Source organism: Falco punctatus (assembly GCF_963210335.1).
Source record: "Falco punctatus genome assembly, chromosome: 4".
Lineage (NCBI taxonomy): Eukaryota > Metazoa > Chordata > Aves > Falconiformes > Falconidae > Falco > Falco punctatus.
This window is the reverse complement of record NC_137583.1, coordinates 31,648,064-31,670,559: the sequence shown is the minus strand read 5'-3', so window position 1 is coordinate 31,670,559 and position 22,496 is coordinate 31,648,064. Positions and strand designations below refer to the sequence as shown.

The following is a 22,496-nucleotide window of genomic DNA, read 5'->3' as shown; positions in this document are numbered from 1 at the left end:
TCCTCAAAGCTGCCACTTGAAACGGGAGAATACGGCTTGGACACAGGCTGCAGATTCATCACAGATGGCATCTCACATTGAGTGTGATCAGAGGAGAATGTAGTAGGACTCAAAGGAAAACTTGAGCATTAGTATCACTTTAATTATTTAACTGAAACCACAGCAGGTGTTTCCTTCATGGGACTGGAAGTGACCTGCAGGCATGAAAACACATCGCACTTCTGGGGCGAGTTTTGAGTTCATCCACAGTAACTTCAACAGCTTCTCCATGACCCATCTTACTGCACTAAGCAGCAGAACATGGGCAATGGACTACAGGCATCCCGGGGGTTTATGGGCTGCTTTGAACACACAGATACTGTAACGCAAATACAGAGTAACATGATCATCACAGATAAAGGACTAGAAGTCCTTCCCAGGGCTGAGATGCCACCAGTAGAGTGCAATGGTTTGACGCTGCTGCTGACCACCCTTAGACACTGGCACTGCACCCAGATGTCACCCATTTAACGCCAGCAGTTTGTACGCGGGTCCTGCTTACAACCAGCCCTGGTATTTTCAGCTGGTTTGGCCCTCAGCACTAACCACAAGCAATAGAGTTCAGAGGAAAAAAAGGGAGTTCAGAGAAGCTCCCTATTTATTCTTTCCAGCGTATCACAGTGCCCCATTAAACAAGGACAAAAGATTTCCTTATGTAATAGGGATCCTATTTGTTATTTTTAACCTTACAGCAGCCAGGGTTTGTGCCAGGTGGCATTCTGCCTTACCCAGGCAACTCCAGGAGGTTACATTCCCGACTGTTATCCTTGCCCTCTGCTACGTTTGATGCCCATACATGGTTTCTTGGCTGGCTGTCACCATGTCCATCAGCTAGCATCTATTTGTGACAACTCACGGAAATACCAGTTAACAAGGTAAATCAGGGTGCTGGCCAGTCATCTCCAGGATCCTGCAAGAGCTTCTGTTTCTCGTAAGGGCACTGTCTTTGTGAAAACCATGAAGTCTATTTGCAGGAATCTATACTACCAGAGGAACGCTACCGCTGTAGCTTAATCTTTCAATATGCCAAAATAGCTTTAAAACAGTTTGTTAATGAAGCCCACAGAAAGCAGACAAATCAAACAGTTGCAACTCCCAGCAGCTCCAGACTCAAACGGGGCAGCAAGGCCACATAAGGCATTAAGCTGTGGGCTGAGCGTCCCAAGCAGCCGAGATCCTGCAGCCCCATGTCTCACAGAGCTCCGCAGACAAATGCTGCTGCTTACTTGGCAGACTCCACAAGCAGCATCACTGTACCGGATTCGGGCAATTTCATGGACTTAAGAAAGCCCAGCTGATACAAAGGCTGCTGCCAAAGCCTGCTGTACCTCTAGACCAGTACAGGGAAACACAGTGTCAACATCCTCCTTCGGGTCCAAAGGAGCTCAACAGCAAACGATGATTTTTCACAGTGCTGTAGCTAGGATTAGCTATTTATAACATAATGAGTGACATATCCTGTGTCCCATGGCTTACAATTTTATAAAATATATGTGGGACCATAAGGAGAATAGATGGAAGTTGTCACAGCAAAAGGCTACATGATATTTCAATTAGCAGAAAACTTTTTAAAAACAGGAATAACTAAAGCTAATAGGAAATGCAATTCCACCTTCCTATGAATAGGAGTGTCACTGGTAATCTTTATGTGCCCACATAACAGGGTTTTTTGCTTGTTCCTTCTAACACAATCCCCCTTCATTCAGTCTCCAGGTTGGAGGCACAGAGAGGTAGAAATTGAATTCTTCTGGCCATTTATACACATGTGGCATTTCTTGACCTTTAAGTATTTGATTTCAAAACCTATTTAACATTTTGACGTAGGTGTTTTCGTGGGTTTTGTTGGGGAATGCCAAACATTTTCTGCATACAGGGGGAAAAAAAAAAAAAAGCAGTAAGAGCAACCCTATGACTGTTCTCCTGTTTTTAACCAAAAGTGCCCTCCCTCTGTGTCTGTAACACTAGTCAAACTTTCTTCGTAGCACAAGCTTCTTATTCAGCTTTGTTTTGACAAAGAAATATAAACCACTGTTTTGCTCTGCCCTTCCTCCACCATTTACTCAGTTTTATTTAGTTTGGTATTCCCTGCTCCTTGTAGGGAAAAAAAAAACATATATCAAAACAATAATTATTTTTGACCGTATTAAGTTGTTGACTATGTACGTTCTTATGAAGAATTTAAAATAGAATGTAATTATAAATCACTGCTAAAATGAGCTTGTCCTGCAAAGGCAAGCACATTTAATTGTGTCCTTGTTTGACTGGAATCACTGTAAACAACTAATATTCCTATTTGCAGGGACAGAAATAACTAACTCATTCAGCTGTACCGAAAGGAAGACATAAAAGGAAACCAAAGGCTAAACCAGAATAAGTCCCTGGAAAGTTTTATGTCAACAAAACTGGATTTAAATTAAGTAACATCAGTTCAGTATTTTGACTGTAAACGAATCAGAACATTAAAACATGTTTTAAAGGGAACATTTTGTGATGAAACATCTATGACTAGTTCCCATACCGAATGAATAGAAAAGTTCCTACTTATTTCTTCTGTGCAGGATCAAATCCACACAGCAAAGTTACTTCCCTAGCTTTAGTACTACTTCATAGATCTCATTTTTAAAATCGAGAATAGCAGCAAAACTGCAAGTGAAACACTGAATAGAGGATTTGTATCACAGTAATACACAATGGAAAATACAGCACTGGTGACATAATTAAGAGGTTGCATCACACTACATATGCATGAAATGAATAAAATTACACAGACAATTTCCATTCTTATGTTTTCTAATTTTCTGAGTGCTTGACTTTGCAACATAAATCTCTTTTATGGTTGTTTTTCTGACACTTATTTGCAGAAACGTGAGCAGACTTTAATGTTTGTTACTATGCTTTACTCAGTGGCAATAGGTTAAAAAAAAAACAAACACAAAAACCCCAGAACAAATCCCAAACTCAAACCAAAGAAGTTCATTTCTAAACTACTTGAAATGATGGGAGATAAGTCAAGAGTCACCTTGTTTTAAAATCAACAGAAACACAGCAGAGCTTCTCCAGTGAAAGAAAGAAACTACACATTCAACAGCTATGACACACCCTTTCCAAATAAGAACAGAGAATTCATTTACCCAGTAATTTTACAATGGTGATAACAAATTAAAATTGTAGGCAGACAGCAGAGAACCAAGAAGATACATAATCCATAGCAAGGATCAGCCAAATTAAGGGGAACTTTTTACACTGTCATATTTTGAGTAATTAGCACTTCCATTAGAGGCATGGTTCCAGCTTTAAGCAAATCTAAGTAATTAATGTTCCTTTATTTTGCCTAGAAGTCCTGACTTCAGCATTCTCTTAGAATACGAATTCTTCTAGCCAGAGCTACACAATGCAGATTAACTCAACTAGAAGACAATTAGAGTAGGCAGATGAAGATGTAATTTGTCGGTCTGTACACACTGCTACTTGTAGCCTTGGATGCAATTTTTATTAACACAGTAGACTGATTTAAACAGAGGAAGAGACATGATTTTGTCCTATCTGTAGTCATATGATTGCCTAACCTACAAGCAATATTGAGATTTGAAAATTCTACGGGACCAAATGGCAAAATAATGAAGTGCCAGATTATATCTTGCTGTACAGCTCTGGCCAGCTACAGGAATTCAATAACTGATTATACACTTAATAATTTAAAATACATCATTTAAAATGCATGATGAAGGAAATCTTTCTATATTTATTCATCACGCAATGTAAATTCCCAGATTAAAATGCCAAGCTAAGCAGGAAGCAGAAGCTGGCCTGGTGGCTAGCATATGGAAAAGATAGAATTTGATTGCCAGAGATGTTATTGCATTTGCAACGCTGTGTGGGGTAAACTGTCTGTGTACTCACAATCTTGTCTTTAAAATGGGCCTAGCAATACATGTGTTTGTTTTTGCATTTCATGGATGTTTTGAAGATGACTTGTTTGCCAGCCAGTTGAAAATTTTTAAGAAAAGGGGCAAAAAAGCAAGATTTAAGTGTCCTTTCCTATTTGCACTACAATATCAAATATTAGACAACACTTAAGATTTTTCATATTGAGCTTTGAAACCCAAGACATCTACAGCAACAATATAAAGCAGAAGTTTTACAAGCCTTATAGCCAATTTCAAGACACCACTGACCATTGAACAGTACCATACACGAAGAGACACACAGCAGAAAGCAACATACTTTGCTTTCTCTACCAAACACAACCATAGCAACAATTACCTTAGGTTTTAACTTCTGAATTTTCCATAACTGCAAAAAGCAGAAGCCAAAGACCACATCCTTCATTCAGCAATCGGCAGCACTGAAGGGAAAGCTGGAACTGCAGCTGAGGAAGAGGAGAGCAGAGCAGGACCTCAGTTGCAGAGGTCTCTTACTGCACTGGTGAGAGGCTCCAACTGTTCTTTACCGAATGTTATTGTCCACATGGACTCCAGATTGGCAGGCCTTATGTGCTTTTAATATTACTTGATATAAAAAGAAGTATGACATTCTTGATCTACAAAGCCTTTCTTCTCACAGATTTGTCAACATTTGCACATGGTCAGAACCAAAGTCCAAGAAAGGCAAACCTTGCCAAATATGTCAAAATCATTAAAGGTTCACATCTTTTTGCCTAGACCTTACCTTAACAATCTTTTTTAGAAGTCTCTTCCAAAATACAGTTGCAATGTGCTTGTGCTTTTAAGCTACAAGATATATTAAATGCATGCAGACCCACATTTTTGTGTGAAAAAGTTTCTTCTTGGAGTGACAGTTTTTCCCAGATGCATATTCTCAGATGCAAAATATAAGATCCAATGATCTTGTACAAGTTCACTAAATGTCAGTAATACTGCTCTTTGTTACAGACCCTTTTCACCAGCTTTTTACACTGGAAGATCAGTTTTATATACCTTTGGGCCTCAGAAGGGCTTTGACACTGCGTACACCCCCCACAGCCCCCAGCCAGCCATCGCCCCGCGGTACAGGAACAGCCCCTGAGCTGCTGACGAACCATCAGCAGCAAAACGGAGAGGCTGAGCACCGCTGCCAACCTGCTCACCGCTGCACTGAACTCCATCCCAGTCACTGTGTCAGAGCAGGGCATGCTGGTCGTCAGTCTTTTTTGGCTGAAAACATCACCTTCAAGAAGTCAGAAAGCATACGTTATTTGTTGCTCGTAATATATTTCATACTTTTAAAGATTTGTGGTAATCCGTGACTGTGAAAGGCTGTCCAATCCAATCAAATGCTTGTTATTGAAAAATCAGGCCTGCGTATTGATAGGTTCTCCCCCCTTCACCCATCCAAATTAAAGCCATAATTCCCAAAGACAGTCACACTTTTAAACACTACATATTTTGTTATTAAAAAAGTATGAACAATGTCTGTAGAAACATTAAAGAATCAGGTCAAGAATGTTGTCTGAGTACAAGTGTTATTAAATAAGCCAATCATCCACGTTTTGAGTAATTAATGTCCTTGGTTTTTACTTGAAAGCCTCATTTTCAGCATGTTCATAGAAGACAAATGTCTCACGTCAAAGTGAATGAACACAAATTAACTCTTTTGGATGCCAATTACAAAAGAAAGATGAAAATGCAATATTGGCAGGCTAGAAACAAAATGTTGCAGCACAGCACTTCTCATAGGGTAAGTTTAGGTACAATCAGATGATTTCACTACATATAGTCAAAGGATTTGATCTGTTCCCATCTGTGCATTATCTGACTATCTAAACAATTGCCATAATACATCTCAAAACTTTAAAAGGAAAACTAACAAAGCTGATGGTATCTCCAGATCACCATGTGAAGTACTAATAAGCAACTGTGTTATACAACCCATGTTCAACAGACTGAAAATGATCTCTCCCAAATCCACATGACATACTTCTAAAGCTGAACACGATAGATTACAGCTGGCTGAGCAAGCACTGTACTGCATGCTCATTTTAAAAGCTGCCATTGTAAAAGACCCTCCAGGCTTTTTGTTGGTTCCTTTGCTCTTCTTATTAAGAACTGCAAAGCTCCTCTTATTTAACAGTAATTACAGGGGGAGGTGGAGAAAAACTACCAAGAAAAAGAGGTTTATTTTTCTAAAGAAATGCAGTAAGATTACTTATAATAGCATGTCTATGGACCAAATATGTTATTTTTATTTCATCACCTCCAAACATAAATATTTGCAATTGCAAAAAAAATTACAAGTACAAAATCTGAAAATTTAGTATTAGGGTTCATATTAGAAAATATGTTTTTATAACTGATTTACAGGCTCTGTATACAACACCAGGTCCTCCACCAGACAACCATTAAGACACAAAAATACTCTCAGGACAGCAGTTGCAGAACTTGTCGTATGCGCTCACACTTCTCCAACAGGTCTGGGTCTTCTGCATTGGAACCGTCAAATTCCTTCATAAAAGCTTCAGCTTTCTGCACAGTTATGTCTCGTGCACTCCCTTGAAGACCTTGCAGATAATCCAGTAAAATGGTGAAATACTTGTCTGGAACCTTTAAAGAAAAAAACAAGGAAGAAAAACACCCCTGTTTTATTTTCTTCTCTCTCAATGCTCATTCATAATCATGTCAACCCATCACCTGAAAGATAATTAGGAGAACCACATGGGCTTTTGTGTTTGCCAATGCCCACCTCTGAGCGAGTGCTTCTTGCCAAGGTTCAAGCTGCCAGGAGGGATGGACCACGGTGAGAGAACTGTCATGCGCTCAGATGGGCAAAGCATCTGAGAGGAAATTCTAAGCAGATGTGGAAATGCTGATCAGCAAATGCAAACACTCCCTGACAGTGAGCTCAAGGCTGTGAGGGTTGTTGGAAGAAAAAAAAAACAAAACAAAAAAAACACTAGCCAAATCCTACTTTTGGGAACATGTATGCAAACCTTACTAAATTCAGTGAGAATTGCATGCACATGTCTGAGGAAAGAATTTAAATGGAATTACCCTTGCCCCCAAAATTATTTGTTTGCCAAGATGAGCTACCACCCACCATCAAGTACTTTGACAGAATGCTTATACAAAGGAACAGAATTCTATTTGAAAAACAAATTTAATTCAGACATATGGAAATAATTTTTAAATCCTGCTGACTAAAACTGATAGGCTGTACTAACACATCTAACATTAAAAGTAGCTTAGCCATCTATAGTTGCACTACCCACATTTCACTCCCTTTCTAATTAACTAGTGATAAGTTAAATTTTACCTTATCTGGTACAACATATAATTTAAATGATCATTACATCAAATAATTTTGGCAATAACCCAGCAAAGACTTTTGAATGTCTTATTCAGTCTTTCAAACCAATGTATTTTCAAAAGTATTAGGTGAACAGATGTACGTTGAAGCATATCTTAACTTTATGTTGTATATCTGTGGAACAGGTTTCAGCCAATAAGAGAATATTTTTGCTGTGAATCAGGAGATGTTAAAATGACCTAATTCTGCAAATATTTTTTCTCCATATTTAACTTTACACATATAACTTTAAAAGGCATAGTCGACATGAGTCAAGTTAAACACATACGTAAGTATTTAAAGGACTGGAGACTAATTATTTGAGGGCTGTTTCAATTCTGCAAGGTATCAATATTTCAGAGAAGACAGAGCTTCAACAGATACTTAATTTACAACTTATTTCTCCATCGACATTTGGCAGCATAACTTTGATCACTAAAACTCCTACCACTCCAAAAGAAGAGGAAGAAAGAATATTCCAACACTGCCTTCATCAATCAAGGATATTACAAAGTAATAAATCAAAACTAAAGTCTGCATTCAGCCTTGTAACTTACATGTTATGGAAAACCTTCTAATTCTTCATACAAACACTCTTGCATTAAAGAAACAACACAGTTACAAAAAAATAATTATTTTACAGTAACTTACACTGAAATAGATGATAAATGAACTGTTGCTATAACATACGAATATATGAACATAACAAAAAAAGTATTTTTGAAACCTTTTTACTCACAGTAAACTGGTACTAATAACAGACAAAAACATTCAGACACAAACAATTTCAGCATGACAGTGCTCCTTAAATGCAGATGCTCAGTACCGGGTTTTAAAGCTCAACAACATTTCTCTGTTTCAAACCTTAGCCAAATTATCCACATAATTTACACCTCTTGTTCTCAGACCTCATGGTATAGTCATACCTCACTGTGGAATTACAGTTATTATTATATCACTTAAGCAAAGTGCTTGAAGGGGCAATTAAAAGCCTACTCTAAACTTAGAAATACTAAGTGAGACTTGTCACTGCCTGAAGCCTAGAAAACATTTAGCATTTGGCCCTAAGGATAAATGCTCAAGTGTTCAAAAAGTCTGATTTTTTTCTTTAACAGAGCTATTAGGTTTAAAGCGCTTACAGTACAGTTCTATACAGGCAAGATAATATGGTATTTTGTCCTAACTTACACGTACAATAAAGCCACAGCAAGGACTGGAACATAGAAAGTGCCAGCAAAAAGTTAATGAAATCCAAATTCTAACTCTTCAAATACAAGAGCTGAAATTTCAGGGAGTCTTGGCGAAGTTTTACAAGAAGGAACACAATCCTTCTTCTAAGATCAGCTTTTGGGCTGGCTTGAAATTGGATATCAAGATCTCCCACCACGGCTCTGGCAAGTGGAGGTGATGCTTATGGGACTATATTATTATTCTTTTGGTAAACTGCTTTGACCTTTTTCTTGTTTCTTTTTCTCTTGTGCGCACCAACCTTGCCTCTGTTCTAACGAGCTAATATGCACTGCAGCTGACTAACATGGAAATCACCCAAAGTGAAATAATTACCATCACTGGGAAAAGGGGGAAAACACTACAAAATAATAGCCAGAAAAGAACAGCTATCACTTTTAAATTATACTGGGTAACTCAAGAGTTTTCAGACTTTTTAGACTTGCAGATGTCCACATGTTTTGCAAAGCAAATACAGGTATCTGCACAGAGAACTTACTGCTTGCCTCTGCTGCCAGGCTTGTTTCTCTCAGTTACCTTCTGAGGTAGCTTCAGAAACCGCTCCAGGGCCTTGCAGTCCAGAAGCTGAAGAGAGCTGATGGAGTTACTTTCTAAAAATGTCCTGCCAGATGACAAAGATCAGCAAACGATCTAGTGTTTATTTTATACTGGATCCTGAAGAAGTATATACGCTGTAGGTATACAGGCTTGGCTTGGAAGCTTTCAGCCAGCCGGCAGATGGATTTTAAAGGGACTTTAAAAAGCCCTCATGTTGCAAAGGACTTTAAAACCTCAACTTATTTCTTACAGAAAGAGGCCTATCAGCACAGGAAACTCAGTTCACTCCTTTGCATGGCTTTTCAGTAGGCATCCAAGTGACACCATGAGATCAAAGACGTGGCTTAGGAAGAAAAGAAATTCATGTCTCCTTTTGTATTTTAGTCAAGCTTGGATATCCAACAGATTTTATTCTGTAATGGACAGGAAGCTGAATTTGGGTATAAAAAATATTCAAAAGAAGTTGGTCTGCCTTCCCTACAGTCCTGATGAAGAAAGAGACTTCATCATATGCTTAATTATAAGCACTTGAGCAGTTCTACTAACTTTTCTGAATCTGGATGCAGATGTTAATCATTATCTAAAGCTCATATTCAATGCATCTCTGATTATTTAACAACAAAATATGTGAATTTAAATAAATCATAGCACTTTCATCAGATTGAAAAAATAGAAAGGAAGTTTCATTCCAGTGTTGAGAAATAAGGAGCTAAGCTGTGTTCTGATACATAAAACAAATGCTACTTACAGTTAATTATTTCCCAGTATATTTCAACACAAAACCCAAAGTAAACAGGTAAAAAAGTAAAAACATCATTCTGTCTGTAAAACAATTCCTACATAGCTTTAAAAAGCATACACTGATTTTGAAAGGCTGATAAAGTTTTTTAAAGAAGAAACTGAAAAATAGAAGACAGCGCAAACAACCTAGATACCTACATCAAATTTGTATTCTGCAACTAATCTTTTTACGGTATTACACTGTGTGACCACTTTTGCCTTCATGAAAGTCTGCTTTTAATAATCTGTCTCTCTAGAAGTATCTTTAATCATAAAGCTAACACCCTATGTCAGGTGATTTGATTGGCTTAAGAGCTGCTGAGTAATTCGGGTTGGGAAGATTAGTATGTTTAAATGTTTAAGTCCACACAAAAAATCAGCCAAAACTAACTGAATGTCAACTAAACGAACCAATAAGGCAGGCGCTGTGCAAATGGCGAGATGTTTGTTCTGTGACACAACAAAATGAATGACCTGCAACTCCCCATTCAGTAACACCATGGTCAGACACTTATTGGAAATCCAGTCTGTGTTGGTTTTTAAGTTATGAAAGGAATGGATTTCAGTAATGATGCAAGCGTAGCTTCTGGTTATACTTTATGCTTTTTACAATCAACATCAGGTTTCACTTCTATTTTAATTGGAAAGCTATTTTAACATCTTGGTGATCTGGCTGTATATCTTATATGGAGCCAGAGATATCTGAAGCAATATGAAAATGATGGTTTGTGGTATGGGGTTCCACATTCAGAAATTAAAATTAAAGATATGACTCAAATTCTCAGTAAGGTCCAAAACACCAATCTGCTCTATTTATGCTTGACGTATATCAAGTATAAAAACCTAGCATACACAGGAGAACGATCATCAACAAAACAAAAAGATTAATTACAAGCAATTAAAATGATTCAGCACTTTGCTTAAAACCAAAGGAATTTATTTATAAATTATTAAATTATTAGAAAAGCACATGCCTAGTGCTAGCAACTTTTGGTTAATAAAGAATAGCTACAACTGATGTATAAAACTTTATATATTTCTTCTGAGAAAAAACAGCGTAAATACAAACCTTCTCTTTATCATACATGTGCAAGAGAAGCCAGGTCTGTCGTGTCTTTTGAAACTTCCATTCTTCTGGCTTTTCAGACCAGCTGTAGTAAATGAAAGAAAAAAAATCAAAATTGCTTACATGAAATACCTTGTGATCAAAACTTTAATTATTCATAAAATATTTCCTACAATGACTCCAAGTGATTTTATATGCATGACATGGAGTTTCATGACATTGTGTGAGTGGCAAAAGGAACACGAGGGACAGCTACCTGGCTTCCGTGCAGCAAGTGAAAAGATTACAGGAAGACATTATAGCCAAGAATGTTGTAAATTTTCATCAGAAAATACTGATTCCTTGAAGATAAATGTTAAACCCCACTCCTCACCTCAGCTTTGCCTTGTCCTTTTTGAGAAGTCATTGCCTTCCTTTGCCCTACAACAACTAAGCACCCCAAATCCTTAGTCCAGCTCAGGACTACCTGGGCATTTGGGGAGGTGGGGAGGATGATGAAGCAAGGCTGGGTTTCAGAAAGCTGATACTTCACAAAGAACCGAAATTGAGCAGCCTCTAGAGGACTGGATGGAGGGACTCATGCTACAATGGTCACCTCAACAATAGCTGAAGCCCATCACAGATGACCTGTTCTAGAGCAGAGAAAATTCATTTTCAGGAGCATATGTTTTAAGGCTGGGATTTGACTAAAAGTGTGACTTAAATATTGACGTTTACAGGACAGAAAAATGTTTTTTATATCTCACTCTCCCCAGGAATTCTGATTCCGGTATTTAGCTCAAAACTTCAGGCTGCTTCCGTACTGTTAATAGCGAGCAGGTACATGAATTATTAACATCTGCAAATGTTCTTTGATTGCTTAGCATATATATTTTAAATATGCAAAAATTTAACTGGGTTAGAACAGCACATTAATGTATATCTTGAACATGATTTTAAAGCTGGTATATTCTTTTTTAGATGAAAAAGGAATCACTTATTTCTACAAACAAATGAGCAAACTAGCAAATCTCACTATAAAATGAACACTACTTGATTTTTCTCTAAAGAAAAACAAGTCTTCAGAGGGTAGCTTGCAAGATGTCTTTAATGTTCTGGCTTGTTCTACACAGCAACAGAGAGCACAGAAATCAATTGAAAAGCCAGCTGGGTATGAGAATCAGTATTGTTTAAACACTGTCAAGTCTAATAAAGCAAAAGAGTCCTCATATTCAGTGACTGCTGCACCAGCAAATACATTGTTCAGTCAATTCAATGAAAGAGAAAAAAAAAGACCACAAATTTGTACAGAAGGGTTTCATGGAAGTCTCTGCAGAAAACCCCAAGAAAAAAATTGTCTTGACTGTCAAATTTAGGATAAAGAAAAAGCAGCAGCAAGTCATTAGGGTTGTCACTAGCTAAATTCAATAAAAATGTCTGTAACCAACATATAAGGTAAAAAGCAGACAAATAACAGTAAACCAGGAAGGACAGACAAAACACTAATAACCACAATATATCACAATTTACATGCTCAAACTAAATCCACAGATGACCTGATTTAGAGGTCTCTTTTGGGGCACTGTTAACAAATAGCAAAAGTTTGCAGAACAAATATTGCACAAAAGCAGAAGCCCTAAAGCACTAATGCCAAAAATTATAGAATCAAATAAAAAATATTACAGGGAAACTATCCTTTTCCCACCACCACCAACTTGGAAACCAAAGTACTTGCAAAATAAAGATCATTCAACCCCTGGTGTCACTTGCATTCACAGCAAAGCGTGCAACTGTACAGCAACCAGCAAAATTACACTTCTGAAGGAAATGACTTCTAAAAGACCTTAAAACCAAAATAAATTACAATGATGGTGCCTCCATTAAAAGAAACTCATTCTTTTAAACAATTACATGGAAGATGTTATAAGAAATGCTGTCTCTTTGCACAGCACAGAGAAGGTAAATTTTAAATCCTTTTTTATGTTAAGTAAGCCTGGAAACAGTTTACAGTATAATCTTTGCAAGGTGACAAGAATAAGCTGAATGACAGATCTGTGACCGCATCCTGTGAAAACAGTCCCTCTTCTAAGGAAAATCTTTAACACATGTTATTTTATTCTTTATTTCTTTAAACTATACTATGTATTTACACATCGGTGATTATATCCATTGGTTAGACGCACCACATAGTACTCTGAATATTTTATTCTCTGCTAATTTTATGTTTCTATCACTTACACTATCACCTGAGTACTTAGGCATTAATTTGAAAAATACAGCCTGATTTCACCAATCTCCTATAAAGCTATAGGATGTTAAAATATCTTTATTACCTAGTTTATAAACAACTGAGACCAACAAATGAGTGCACTATAAGGTTAATTGCTCTTATTAGCCTATTACCAAAACCATATGCCCTCTTCTACATGTTTAGGCAAGCCATTATACTCCTGCATGTAAGATCCCACATTGACTTTCACTCTAGTGAATTTTCTCATAGAAACAAACAAAAGTTTCAGCTAGTCTTCCCAAAAGGTTTTGCTCTATATACACCATAATAATTCATATAAACAACAAATCCTTTAACATAATCAACCGCAGAATGTATGTTTGTGCCCATTACGGCACTAGAGCTTCACAAACTCTTTCTTTTGGTTTGTGCTCTGTCATCCTGTTAGAATCAAATGCTAAATGAGTGTGCTAAAAAAGTAGTCTTTTCCTTAAAAGGCTATGGGTGTACTCATATTTTCAGAAAATGCTCCCAGGTTTTTAACTGGTACTCCACCCACGGTTGCATCAATTCCTGTTCTCCCCCTTCAGGAAAAAGCCCTGTCTCTTGACCTTAATTCCTATCAGGCTGTGGGCAAAACACTCATGATAATGGATGCACAATCTTTAAGACAGATAACATGGCAATTGCTCCCTGTAACTGGACCCCCCCAACAGTTATTAAAATAGAAGTTTTCCACTGATTCCTATGACTATGACAGCTTTTGTCCTACTCCTATGACAGTTTTAAAACCTATGGAAAGTATCACTCTAACAAAGTGAGAGGGGTAACTCCTTTTATCAGAATGACATAATTGGTACATTTTTAGAAACTATCAACTTTTAAACTACAAAAGTTAAAGCTTTGTAATACAAAAGGGGTCTCATTTTGCTGTTTATATGGAGATAAGTTTCCTTGATATACTACAGCAGTAGAAAAGGCTTTTCCTTTGAGTGATTAAATATACAGAGTAAGACCATCTACATTACAGTATAAAAAAACTTTTTACAGACAATCACAACCTATTCCACAGTTTGAATTAATTTGGTAGCCTTTGGAAGTAAGTATCTCTGTCCAGATCAGATATATACTGTGGAATTGGATGAAAAATATACATGTGTAAAACATGTATGTTTCCAGTATGCCTTGGGCTAATTTTCAATATACTGTACAAACACTAATTGCCTTCTTTACACAGTTAATGTTTGAATCTTTCTTATAAGCTCTAGCTCATAAAAAACCACATTGGTTGACTTTAGTTAAAGAGAATTTTTATGTTTGTGCAAATGATCTTTCTAAATGGACTTGAAATTGAAGATACAGACAAAATGATTCAAATTAATCAAGCGGCTTAGAGAATTTTCCATTTGAGCTTTTGGTTTTTAGCATGAGAGTCTCATGTAAAAAAGCTGCCCACAATTCGACTGGTCTATCTCATAAATGACTTCTAGTCTGTACATTGAAGTAACCTCACACAAATCTATTCCCCAAACATGGGAATACAGGCAGCATAAGTAGGCAAACAGAAGACAACTGGTAGCGTGCAGGGCAGAGTCCTCTCTGGCATGACCCAGAAGAAAGAGAAGGGGAAGGGAAAGTAGCCAAATTGGTTCCAGAAACACAGAAAGAGAAAAACATTACTGTTACAAATTGGATTCAGGAAGACAACACAATGCATCTGCTTAGATTACTGGCCAGGGCAAAACACTACAAAGCTGTCACAATTATTAAATAATCTCTTATGCATAGAAAAGCACTGTGCTAAGAACCAACCATTTTACTCATTCAGCTTGAAAAGATTATCACGTAGGAGACAAGGCTCCAGAAACTAGAAAGACAGACAGGCATGTGACTGCTGAAGAAGACACAGGACCACTGCTGCATACCAAATGCAAGGACACCTAGACTCACCTACATCTACTGCTTCAGTTTTGTGCCACTGACAGTCCAGCCCACCCTGGATACACCTTCCAGCCTGGATACCTACCTAAGGTAAAGCAGGGTGCCACCAAATGTAGATTTCTCCAGCATATTAGCATCAGGGAATTAATCTGAAAGGTTTCTCCTGCCCTGAGGACCATATCAGAGTGCAGCCACCTCTTGTTCTTCTGTGATTGTCTCCATGAGGACCCTTATGACTTACTCTCTCAAGCTTCACTGAATCGCAAGAGGACAGAGAACAGATTTGGTCCATTACACCACATTCAAGGCTGCACTGAAAAGATCTATCGAAAATATGAAAAGCAGCATACTACAGCACCATACAAAAACTGTCACATTCTTCCTACCTCATTTTATCTGGGTATTTTTCTGTTTTGATATACTCAATTATTCATCACCCTGAAACCTGTCTTTAAGAATCACCTATGTTCTTCTATGTGCCCCACCAGGATGGCTGAACAGAAGTTGTGGCACATGATTAGGGCTTGCAGGAGTCAAATTAAGCACTTTATCCCTCAGGCTCTCTGCAACAGTGCAAAAGGCATCGTTTCTGCACTCATTGCCCTATCTGAAAAATGTGGATAACAGGTGCTTCCTCAATAAAGAGCGACTATACTTTAAAAAATTCCCTTAAGGATATTTAAAGCCTTGCTGAAACACTTGGCACTTGAGTGATTTGCTGTAATATTTCACAATGCAATACATACAATAGCAGCGACTTTAAAATACCATGCACTTATGTGTAAAGTAAGCTCACTGCCCCTATAAGGCCCGATTTCGGAAACTAACTACTGCTATAAGGTCAGTTCAGCAGGGAGTGTCACACCACATATGGCCAACAGGTGAGGATGGGAATCCAGCATCTCAAAAAGCATCCCTGGAACCGCTGGAAGCAGCATGGAGGGAGCAGAAATTTGGCATAAGCTTGTTCTTGAGGGAGAAGAGTCATTTTATGGATGGAGGTTTTATATGGATATAAAAAATATATATAAATGTGGATGGAAGTTTTATATATGCCTTATAGTGCATATAGTGAAGTAGGAATAATATATTTTTGTCCAGTTATAACACATACAATTATTTAAAGGAAATGTAAAAGTGTTTACTTTTATTGGGGATATTCAGAATTTCTTCTATTTCTCTCAGGGGCATTTAAAATTAATTTACTTTCAAAAAGAAAAGTTTTTGAATGTCTGTCTTTGTCAACACCTGCATGCCCAGAAAGCCGACTTGCAGTGCGCTTCAGTGGTCAATGCAAGATAAGAAGAAATCTCATTTCAAGCACGTGTGATGCTGATTTTCCTCATTCAGAAATATCCCAAATTTAAATTCTAAATATATTTTCAAAAACTTGACCAGAATGCAGCAGTTAAAACCTTAGACACACTAATCTGTGGCAGCACTCAAGATACAGACTTAGATACTATCATAGGTTTATTTTTAACTGTTTTTCTTGCGTTATGGATGACTATCTCCCAGCTCCAATTCCTGGAGAAAGTTAATATATTTATACTGATATTCTCAAATCCAGTTTGGAAGCTAATTAAATTATGACTCAGATAGAGGTTTTCCTTATTTTCCTGGAAGAGAAAAGACGTTAATGGAGCTCTTTTGCCAGAGGAAAACTTTCTAAAATTGTCAACAGATTTTAGAATTGGTGCCACATTTTTGGTTGAAAATCCTGGCACCATTTCTCAATCTGTGGTTTAAAAACAATTTTTAATATATTCTTCCATCTGGTTTAGACGCAGCATAATGTCTAAAGACTTGTGAAAAGGCAAGGGGAGGAAGCTTTCTTTTTCTTTTTTTTTTTTTTTTTTTTTTTTTTTTTTTTTTTTTTAGATTTAGGAATGACACATGCAAGAAATAAAAGTGCTTTTTAGTGTCCCATTTTTGTACTGATGTCCAATATATGGACAGATTGTATCTGATTGTATCTGATGTACAGCAAACTACACAGGTCACAGAATTTTCTTAGAAAGTATTTATAAAGCAAAAGGAAAAGGCCTTTGTGCCTTAAAGCAAAGCTTTGATTAAAATGTTTATCATAGCGTATCTTCTATTATAAGTACTTTTATCACATGCCATTATTTGTAACATTTTATATTATGTTTGCATCCTGAAGCTTCAGCCAAGCTAAAAATCCTCTTCCTCCCCGACTATAGGCACTGTTCAAATGCAACATGAGACATTCCCTTGAAGAGCTTCAAGTATAAACAGATGAGACAGATGATAAATGGAAAGGAAAGTTGACCCAGAATATTGTAACAATGCCTCAAAATCATGCAGCGGGTCATCGGTAGAGCTCTTATCTCTTATGTATGGCACAAAACATGCAGGGTATCTTACTCTGATACGACGCATCAACTTTTCAGGGAATAGACACCAACCTACCTGCAAATGCCAAGAGTGTTCCACTGGGAAAATAACCTTTACAGGTTTAGATTTTTTTTTCCAAATTCTTTTTCTACCACAGTTATTTAGTTGGTGGTATCTGTATTAGCCTGCCTGCAGCAAAATAGCATTTTGATCTGAATATATATATATAGCAGTAATAATATGCTGAGAACTTTCTGTTGTTTTCAGTAATAATAAAAAGGTCAGCAGTAGGCTTGAAAGCCCACAGCTAACATTGCTGTATTATTAAGCTAAATGTACTTTTTATTTTACATAAATTCATAAAAAGAAAACAAAGCAGGAGCTGAATTATCACAGAAGAATAAAGAAAATAGAATTTCAGCCCTTCACAGACAATCTGTTCTGCTCCTGCAAGCAATATACAACTAAGTGCTATCCCAATGTTGTGCTGAAGTCCCATCTCCTCTCCAGATGTCCATCTTTTCTGGCACTTAATCCTGGTCACACTGATGCCCAGACCAGAAATAAGGGAAAGGGGAAAATGAAAACAACTGTTATGCCTCCCTCCCATGAAGAACATCCTGGGGGGTACGAGAAGATAAAGAGGGCCCCATAGTCTGTATTAAAATCATGTAAGAAGCCAGCTGCAAGTAAAATAACTTTCAAAAGCTGGCAACAACCCATTTATATAAATGTTTTGTGATGATCAGATGAGGATACGCTACCAGACCCAGAAAAAACAAATACGGTGACTCCTCTTCAGCCTTACTGTTACACCACAAAGAGAGCCAGCTGTGGTACAGAATACTCCTGCCCAGGCATGGATTCAAGCTGAGTTGCAAACAGTAGCTCATTTTCATTGCTTTTTTAAATCAGCTTTTAAAGCTTTTAAAGGTTCTTCCCCCCTAACATCTCAAAGAAAAAAAGAATAATAAATTAAAAAATTAAGAACAAATGAAAAAACTAATTTATTAATCTTAAACTAATTGTTGTATTTCAAAGGAGGACTATGAAGAGCATGTAGGCTGAAATTACTGCTTGTGACTGATTCCATGTTGTTGGGAGAAGAGTAAGTTCTGGGATGGTTCTCAGCTAGAGCAATTATCACTGGGTTTTACTGCTCACCAGGATAAGTAATGCACATCCTTCCAAGCTAGATCTAGAAGATTCAATTCTGTTGTTCAGTGCCCCAAAACTACAACATTAACACCTAGTCATGGGTATACAGCTGGTGGAGCATTAGTATACCCTAACCTTGCTGTGAGTGTCAATACAAAAAAATCTATAGTTTCAGCAGTGCTGGGTCATACTTACTACTTATAACTTACATACATACATACATACTAGCTACACTTAGAATATTAGTGTTAATGAAAGATTGAAGACAAGCTATAAAAAGATGGTATAAAAAGTCAAACATTTACTAATGTAATAAAAAAAGGTCTGTGTAATTTTAAGGCTTATCTCAAAGCTAGCAATGATTACAAAAAAAACAACAAAACAAACAAACCCAAAACTTCTGGCTTTTAAGAAGAAAATACCAGAAACGTATGGAAATGTCAGGGTTTTCCATATAGTAATGCTGAAAGAGAAAACAACTTCATGCAAAAATGTATTGGTGAAAGTTTTTGAGGAGAGACAAAGAAATGACCACTTAAAGAAGGATTTGAACACTGAAGATGCTGCAATTGATTTTGGTTTGAACCAGCCAGGATGCCAAAGTGCCAATTTATTGCTCAGTACACTGAGCTGAAAGTTTGTTACTCAATTATTATGCATGGGCTATTTCAAGAAGCCCTGAAGCTACAAAGTGAGGCTGGCACCCAATGAAGGTGCCTAAGCCAGCTGGCCCTCTGATCAGCAGCACTGCTGAAAATGTGTTGCTTTGTTGTAACCAGATGTCTCCAACTTCAGGTTGTGTAGTTTTTGTGCTGTTTCTACCTTTGCGAAGACCTAATGGACCTCCAAAGCCAGTAAGATCAGAAGTGTCCCTCTGCAGTTCTGAACTCTGTAGTAACATTTGACTATAACATGAAAACCCAATGCTCTCTTGTTAAGCTAATGTGATGCCTGTGTGCCAAATGCCTACCTGTGCTACGTTCCAGCACCATGCACATTCTTCCTTTCTGACTCTCAGCATCCAGGATATCTAGTCCTAGTTGCAGGGAGCCCAGATGACCTCCCTTCCTCCCAAGATTCAAATCCTGTTCCTGCAGACTTCCCAACAGGGCTTCCCTGCACCCTTGAGGAATGGAGATGCTGAGACTGTGGAGCATGGCCTAGTGAACCTGATGGATGCAAGGGGTGCAACCCACCCACTGCTGTCTGCAGGATGGCCAGGCAGGCTGGGTACCAGCAGCATCTGTGAAGTACCTCCTGTGTCCTCTCCTTGCTTGACAAGCAGAGATACACTGACAAATAGCTGAAAAAAAAAAAATCTCACCCTTCGTGGTGTTGAGGGCCTCCAGCTAAAGCCTCCAGAAAAGCTGAAATCCCTCCCTCTGAGAGAAGCCGAACCTTGAGCCTATGCTGTAGGACTGGCCCCATACCTACCCTACAGTGCCAGCCCGTTCTGGTGACAATGTTCTGTAGGCTTATAGAAGACATCATCCTGGATTGCCAGATTCTGACCTAGTCCCTTTATTTAACTAGGGGATTTATTTATTCTTTTAGGACAGTATCAAAACCCAGATATTTATTAATTTGGATGCAAGCCCCAGATGCACTGTTGCAGAAATTACATCTGCAGGCTTTTTTTTTTTTTTTAATGAAATCCAAGTATTTTTATTGCTGGCTAATTAGACATAGCTCATCTTTGTTAAAGGAAGCCCCATGTGGCCCTCTTCAAATAACTCATCACACAGATGGCTTTTACAGTGTACCTGAGAGGATACCACATTTGGGGGTATTCTGGACCAACAGCAAGAACATATATAGAAGCTTTCAAAAAAAGAAAAAGGAAAAAAAAAAAAGACCCATCAACAATCCTTGTCATTTTTTACATCCCGATTTGGACATCCCACTGTCACATTCATTAGGAAGTACAACAGAGGCAGATGGAGAGTGTTGCAGACCCCCGGCCATTTGAATATCCTAAGTTGTAACCCTACAGATGATTTACTCTTTTTGCAAAAGAGTTCTAAAAAGGGACAAGCCCGTGAAAAAACTGAGATCAACCTAGACGCGTACAGCAGTTGACAGCCCACTCGCATTTTCTTGATTTAGCTGATATGTTCAGATATCTCACTGCATAATAAAATCTGCTGCTCCACTATAGTATTCAGGACAGTATCAGATTCTCCTCTTCTAATATCCTGTGATGTGTGTTGCACTACTAACATTTTAAGTAATCTATGCTTAAAGACTGATCTGCCAATTAGTGCTTCCTGCAGATGGCTCTCATTCCAATTCAATTTTATTCATATAAAAGTAATTACTGATACCTTTTTCAGCATCATCATATTAATAAATGTCTGAAGCAGGAGACAAATTTTATTAAGGATCCAGTTTTATTATTTCAAAAATATTGATTGCTATTCTAACTCTGGCTTGGAAGCTTTGACAGCTCCCTGGAGCTAATTGATTAATAATCATTGCCAACTGCTTTTTAAATTTTAATTTTGGCTTTGGCTGACTAGTCTAAATGATTCCCTAGAGCTACAAACTACTCACCACTATTATGAGTATTTGGGCACTGGATGAATAGTTTCAATGTGTTTGAAGAAGTGAGCAGCCACGTTAATTCTCCTAGATCTAAATTTTATGACACAAAGAAAACATAAAACCTTCCTATTGCATTTTGGCCATGTCAGGAACATAGTCTGAATGGAAGAAGATGGGTAAGTACAAAATATCTTTTCTCAAATCCAGACGACAGGTTAAGGATGGGATGCCTGGGCTCAGAGCCAGGCACTAGGCAAGGAGCTTGGAAAGCCAGGGGAGAGCAGACTTCAGAGGATGGGAGGAAAAAGCTATGCCTCATACTCCTTCAACGAAGCCTCACTGCAAATGAAATTTTTTTTAAATAAAGCAAATAATCCTTGCAATCTGCTTTTAGTTTAAAAATATCAATAGGTAATTTCTTGTAATACTTCTATATGAAATGGGTAATTGTAATTATTCTGTTTTTATTTGACCTGAATAGTGCACAAGTTTTCCTCAAGACAAATGGAAAAGGTCAAAGTGATTGTGTGAAGCATTGTGCACCCACAACTTCGGTCAGCAATGATGGTATCTAGTTACTGTCAGGATACGGTCCTGAAGCAGACTGGCCTGTTATTAAAGACTTCTGCTTCTGCATCTCCCTAATATATCTCACAAGGTTTCTAAAAGTAATTTTTGGATGAAATAATATATTAAAGCTGCTAAATTATTCAATTAGATGCAATCTCTTTTGTATAATACTATAGACAGATGAAAGCTGGATCTCAATGAGAAATATCTAATGGCTACATTTAATAAACTGTTAAGAAAATTCATTTATACTAAATTTTATTTTACTGGAAATGAGAGTCATTAAGAAAGGATGCATTAAATTTTCTTAACTAGGTTTTGAAATAAAGATGTTATTTTACAGGAAAGAGACTCAGGCAAAGAAACCTTAACTATTTTTACCCCTATATTTATGAGCTTAACACACATAATCTAGTTTTCCCTATCTAAGCAAGCACTTTACAGCACAACAGTTAATTATCATTAATACAATTTACAGCTGTGACAACATATGTGAAAATTTACAAGAAATTTTTAAAATCCCACTGAAAAAAACTATAAATAAATAAATGTAAACTGAAGTTTGAAAAAAATAAATTCACCAAGAATGCATGGGAAGCTTCCCCAGGCACATGAGAATGAGTCATCTCAAAAGCCACCAATCTCATCTGACACAAGATCACATGCAGGAGAAAAATCTCATATATGTGACTAAGAATAAAAGTGCTGTCTGTAACCTCCAGCTGGCTAACTGGGGAATTTTTGTTCCTAGTTTTATCAGCAGCA

The 22,496-nt window shown here is 37.4% G+C and overlaps 1 protein-coding gene across 6 annotated transcripts in view; it reads right to left on the bottom strand.

The window, feature by feature from the left end:
- Positions 1-6,198: 6,198 nt before the first annotated feature.
- The window catches only part of CHLSN (cholesin), a 135,131-nt gene continuing 118,833 nt past the window's right edge, over positions 6,199-22,496 (bottom strand). For all 6 annotated transcript variants that reach the window (XM_080382468.1, XM_080382471.1, XM_080382472.1 and 3 more), the window contains 2 exons: positions 10,955-11,036; positions 6,199-6,578 (listed from right to left, as the gene is read on the bottom strand). In XM_080382468.1, coding sequence (XP_080238594.1) covers positions 6,396-6,578; positions 10,955-11,036 — 265 coding nt within the window. In that variant the 3' untranslated portion in view covers positions 6,199-6,395. The remainder of the gene's footprint in view (positions 6,579-10,954; positions 11,037-22,496) is intronic.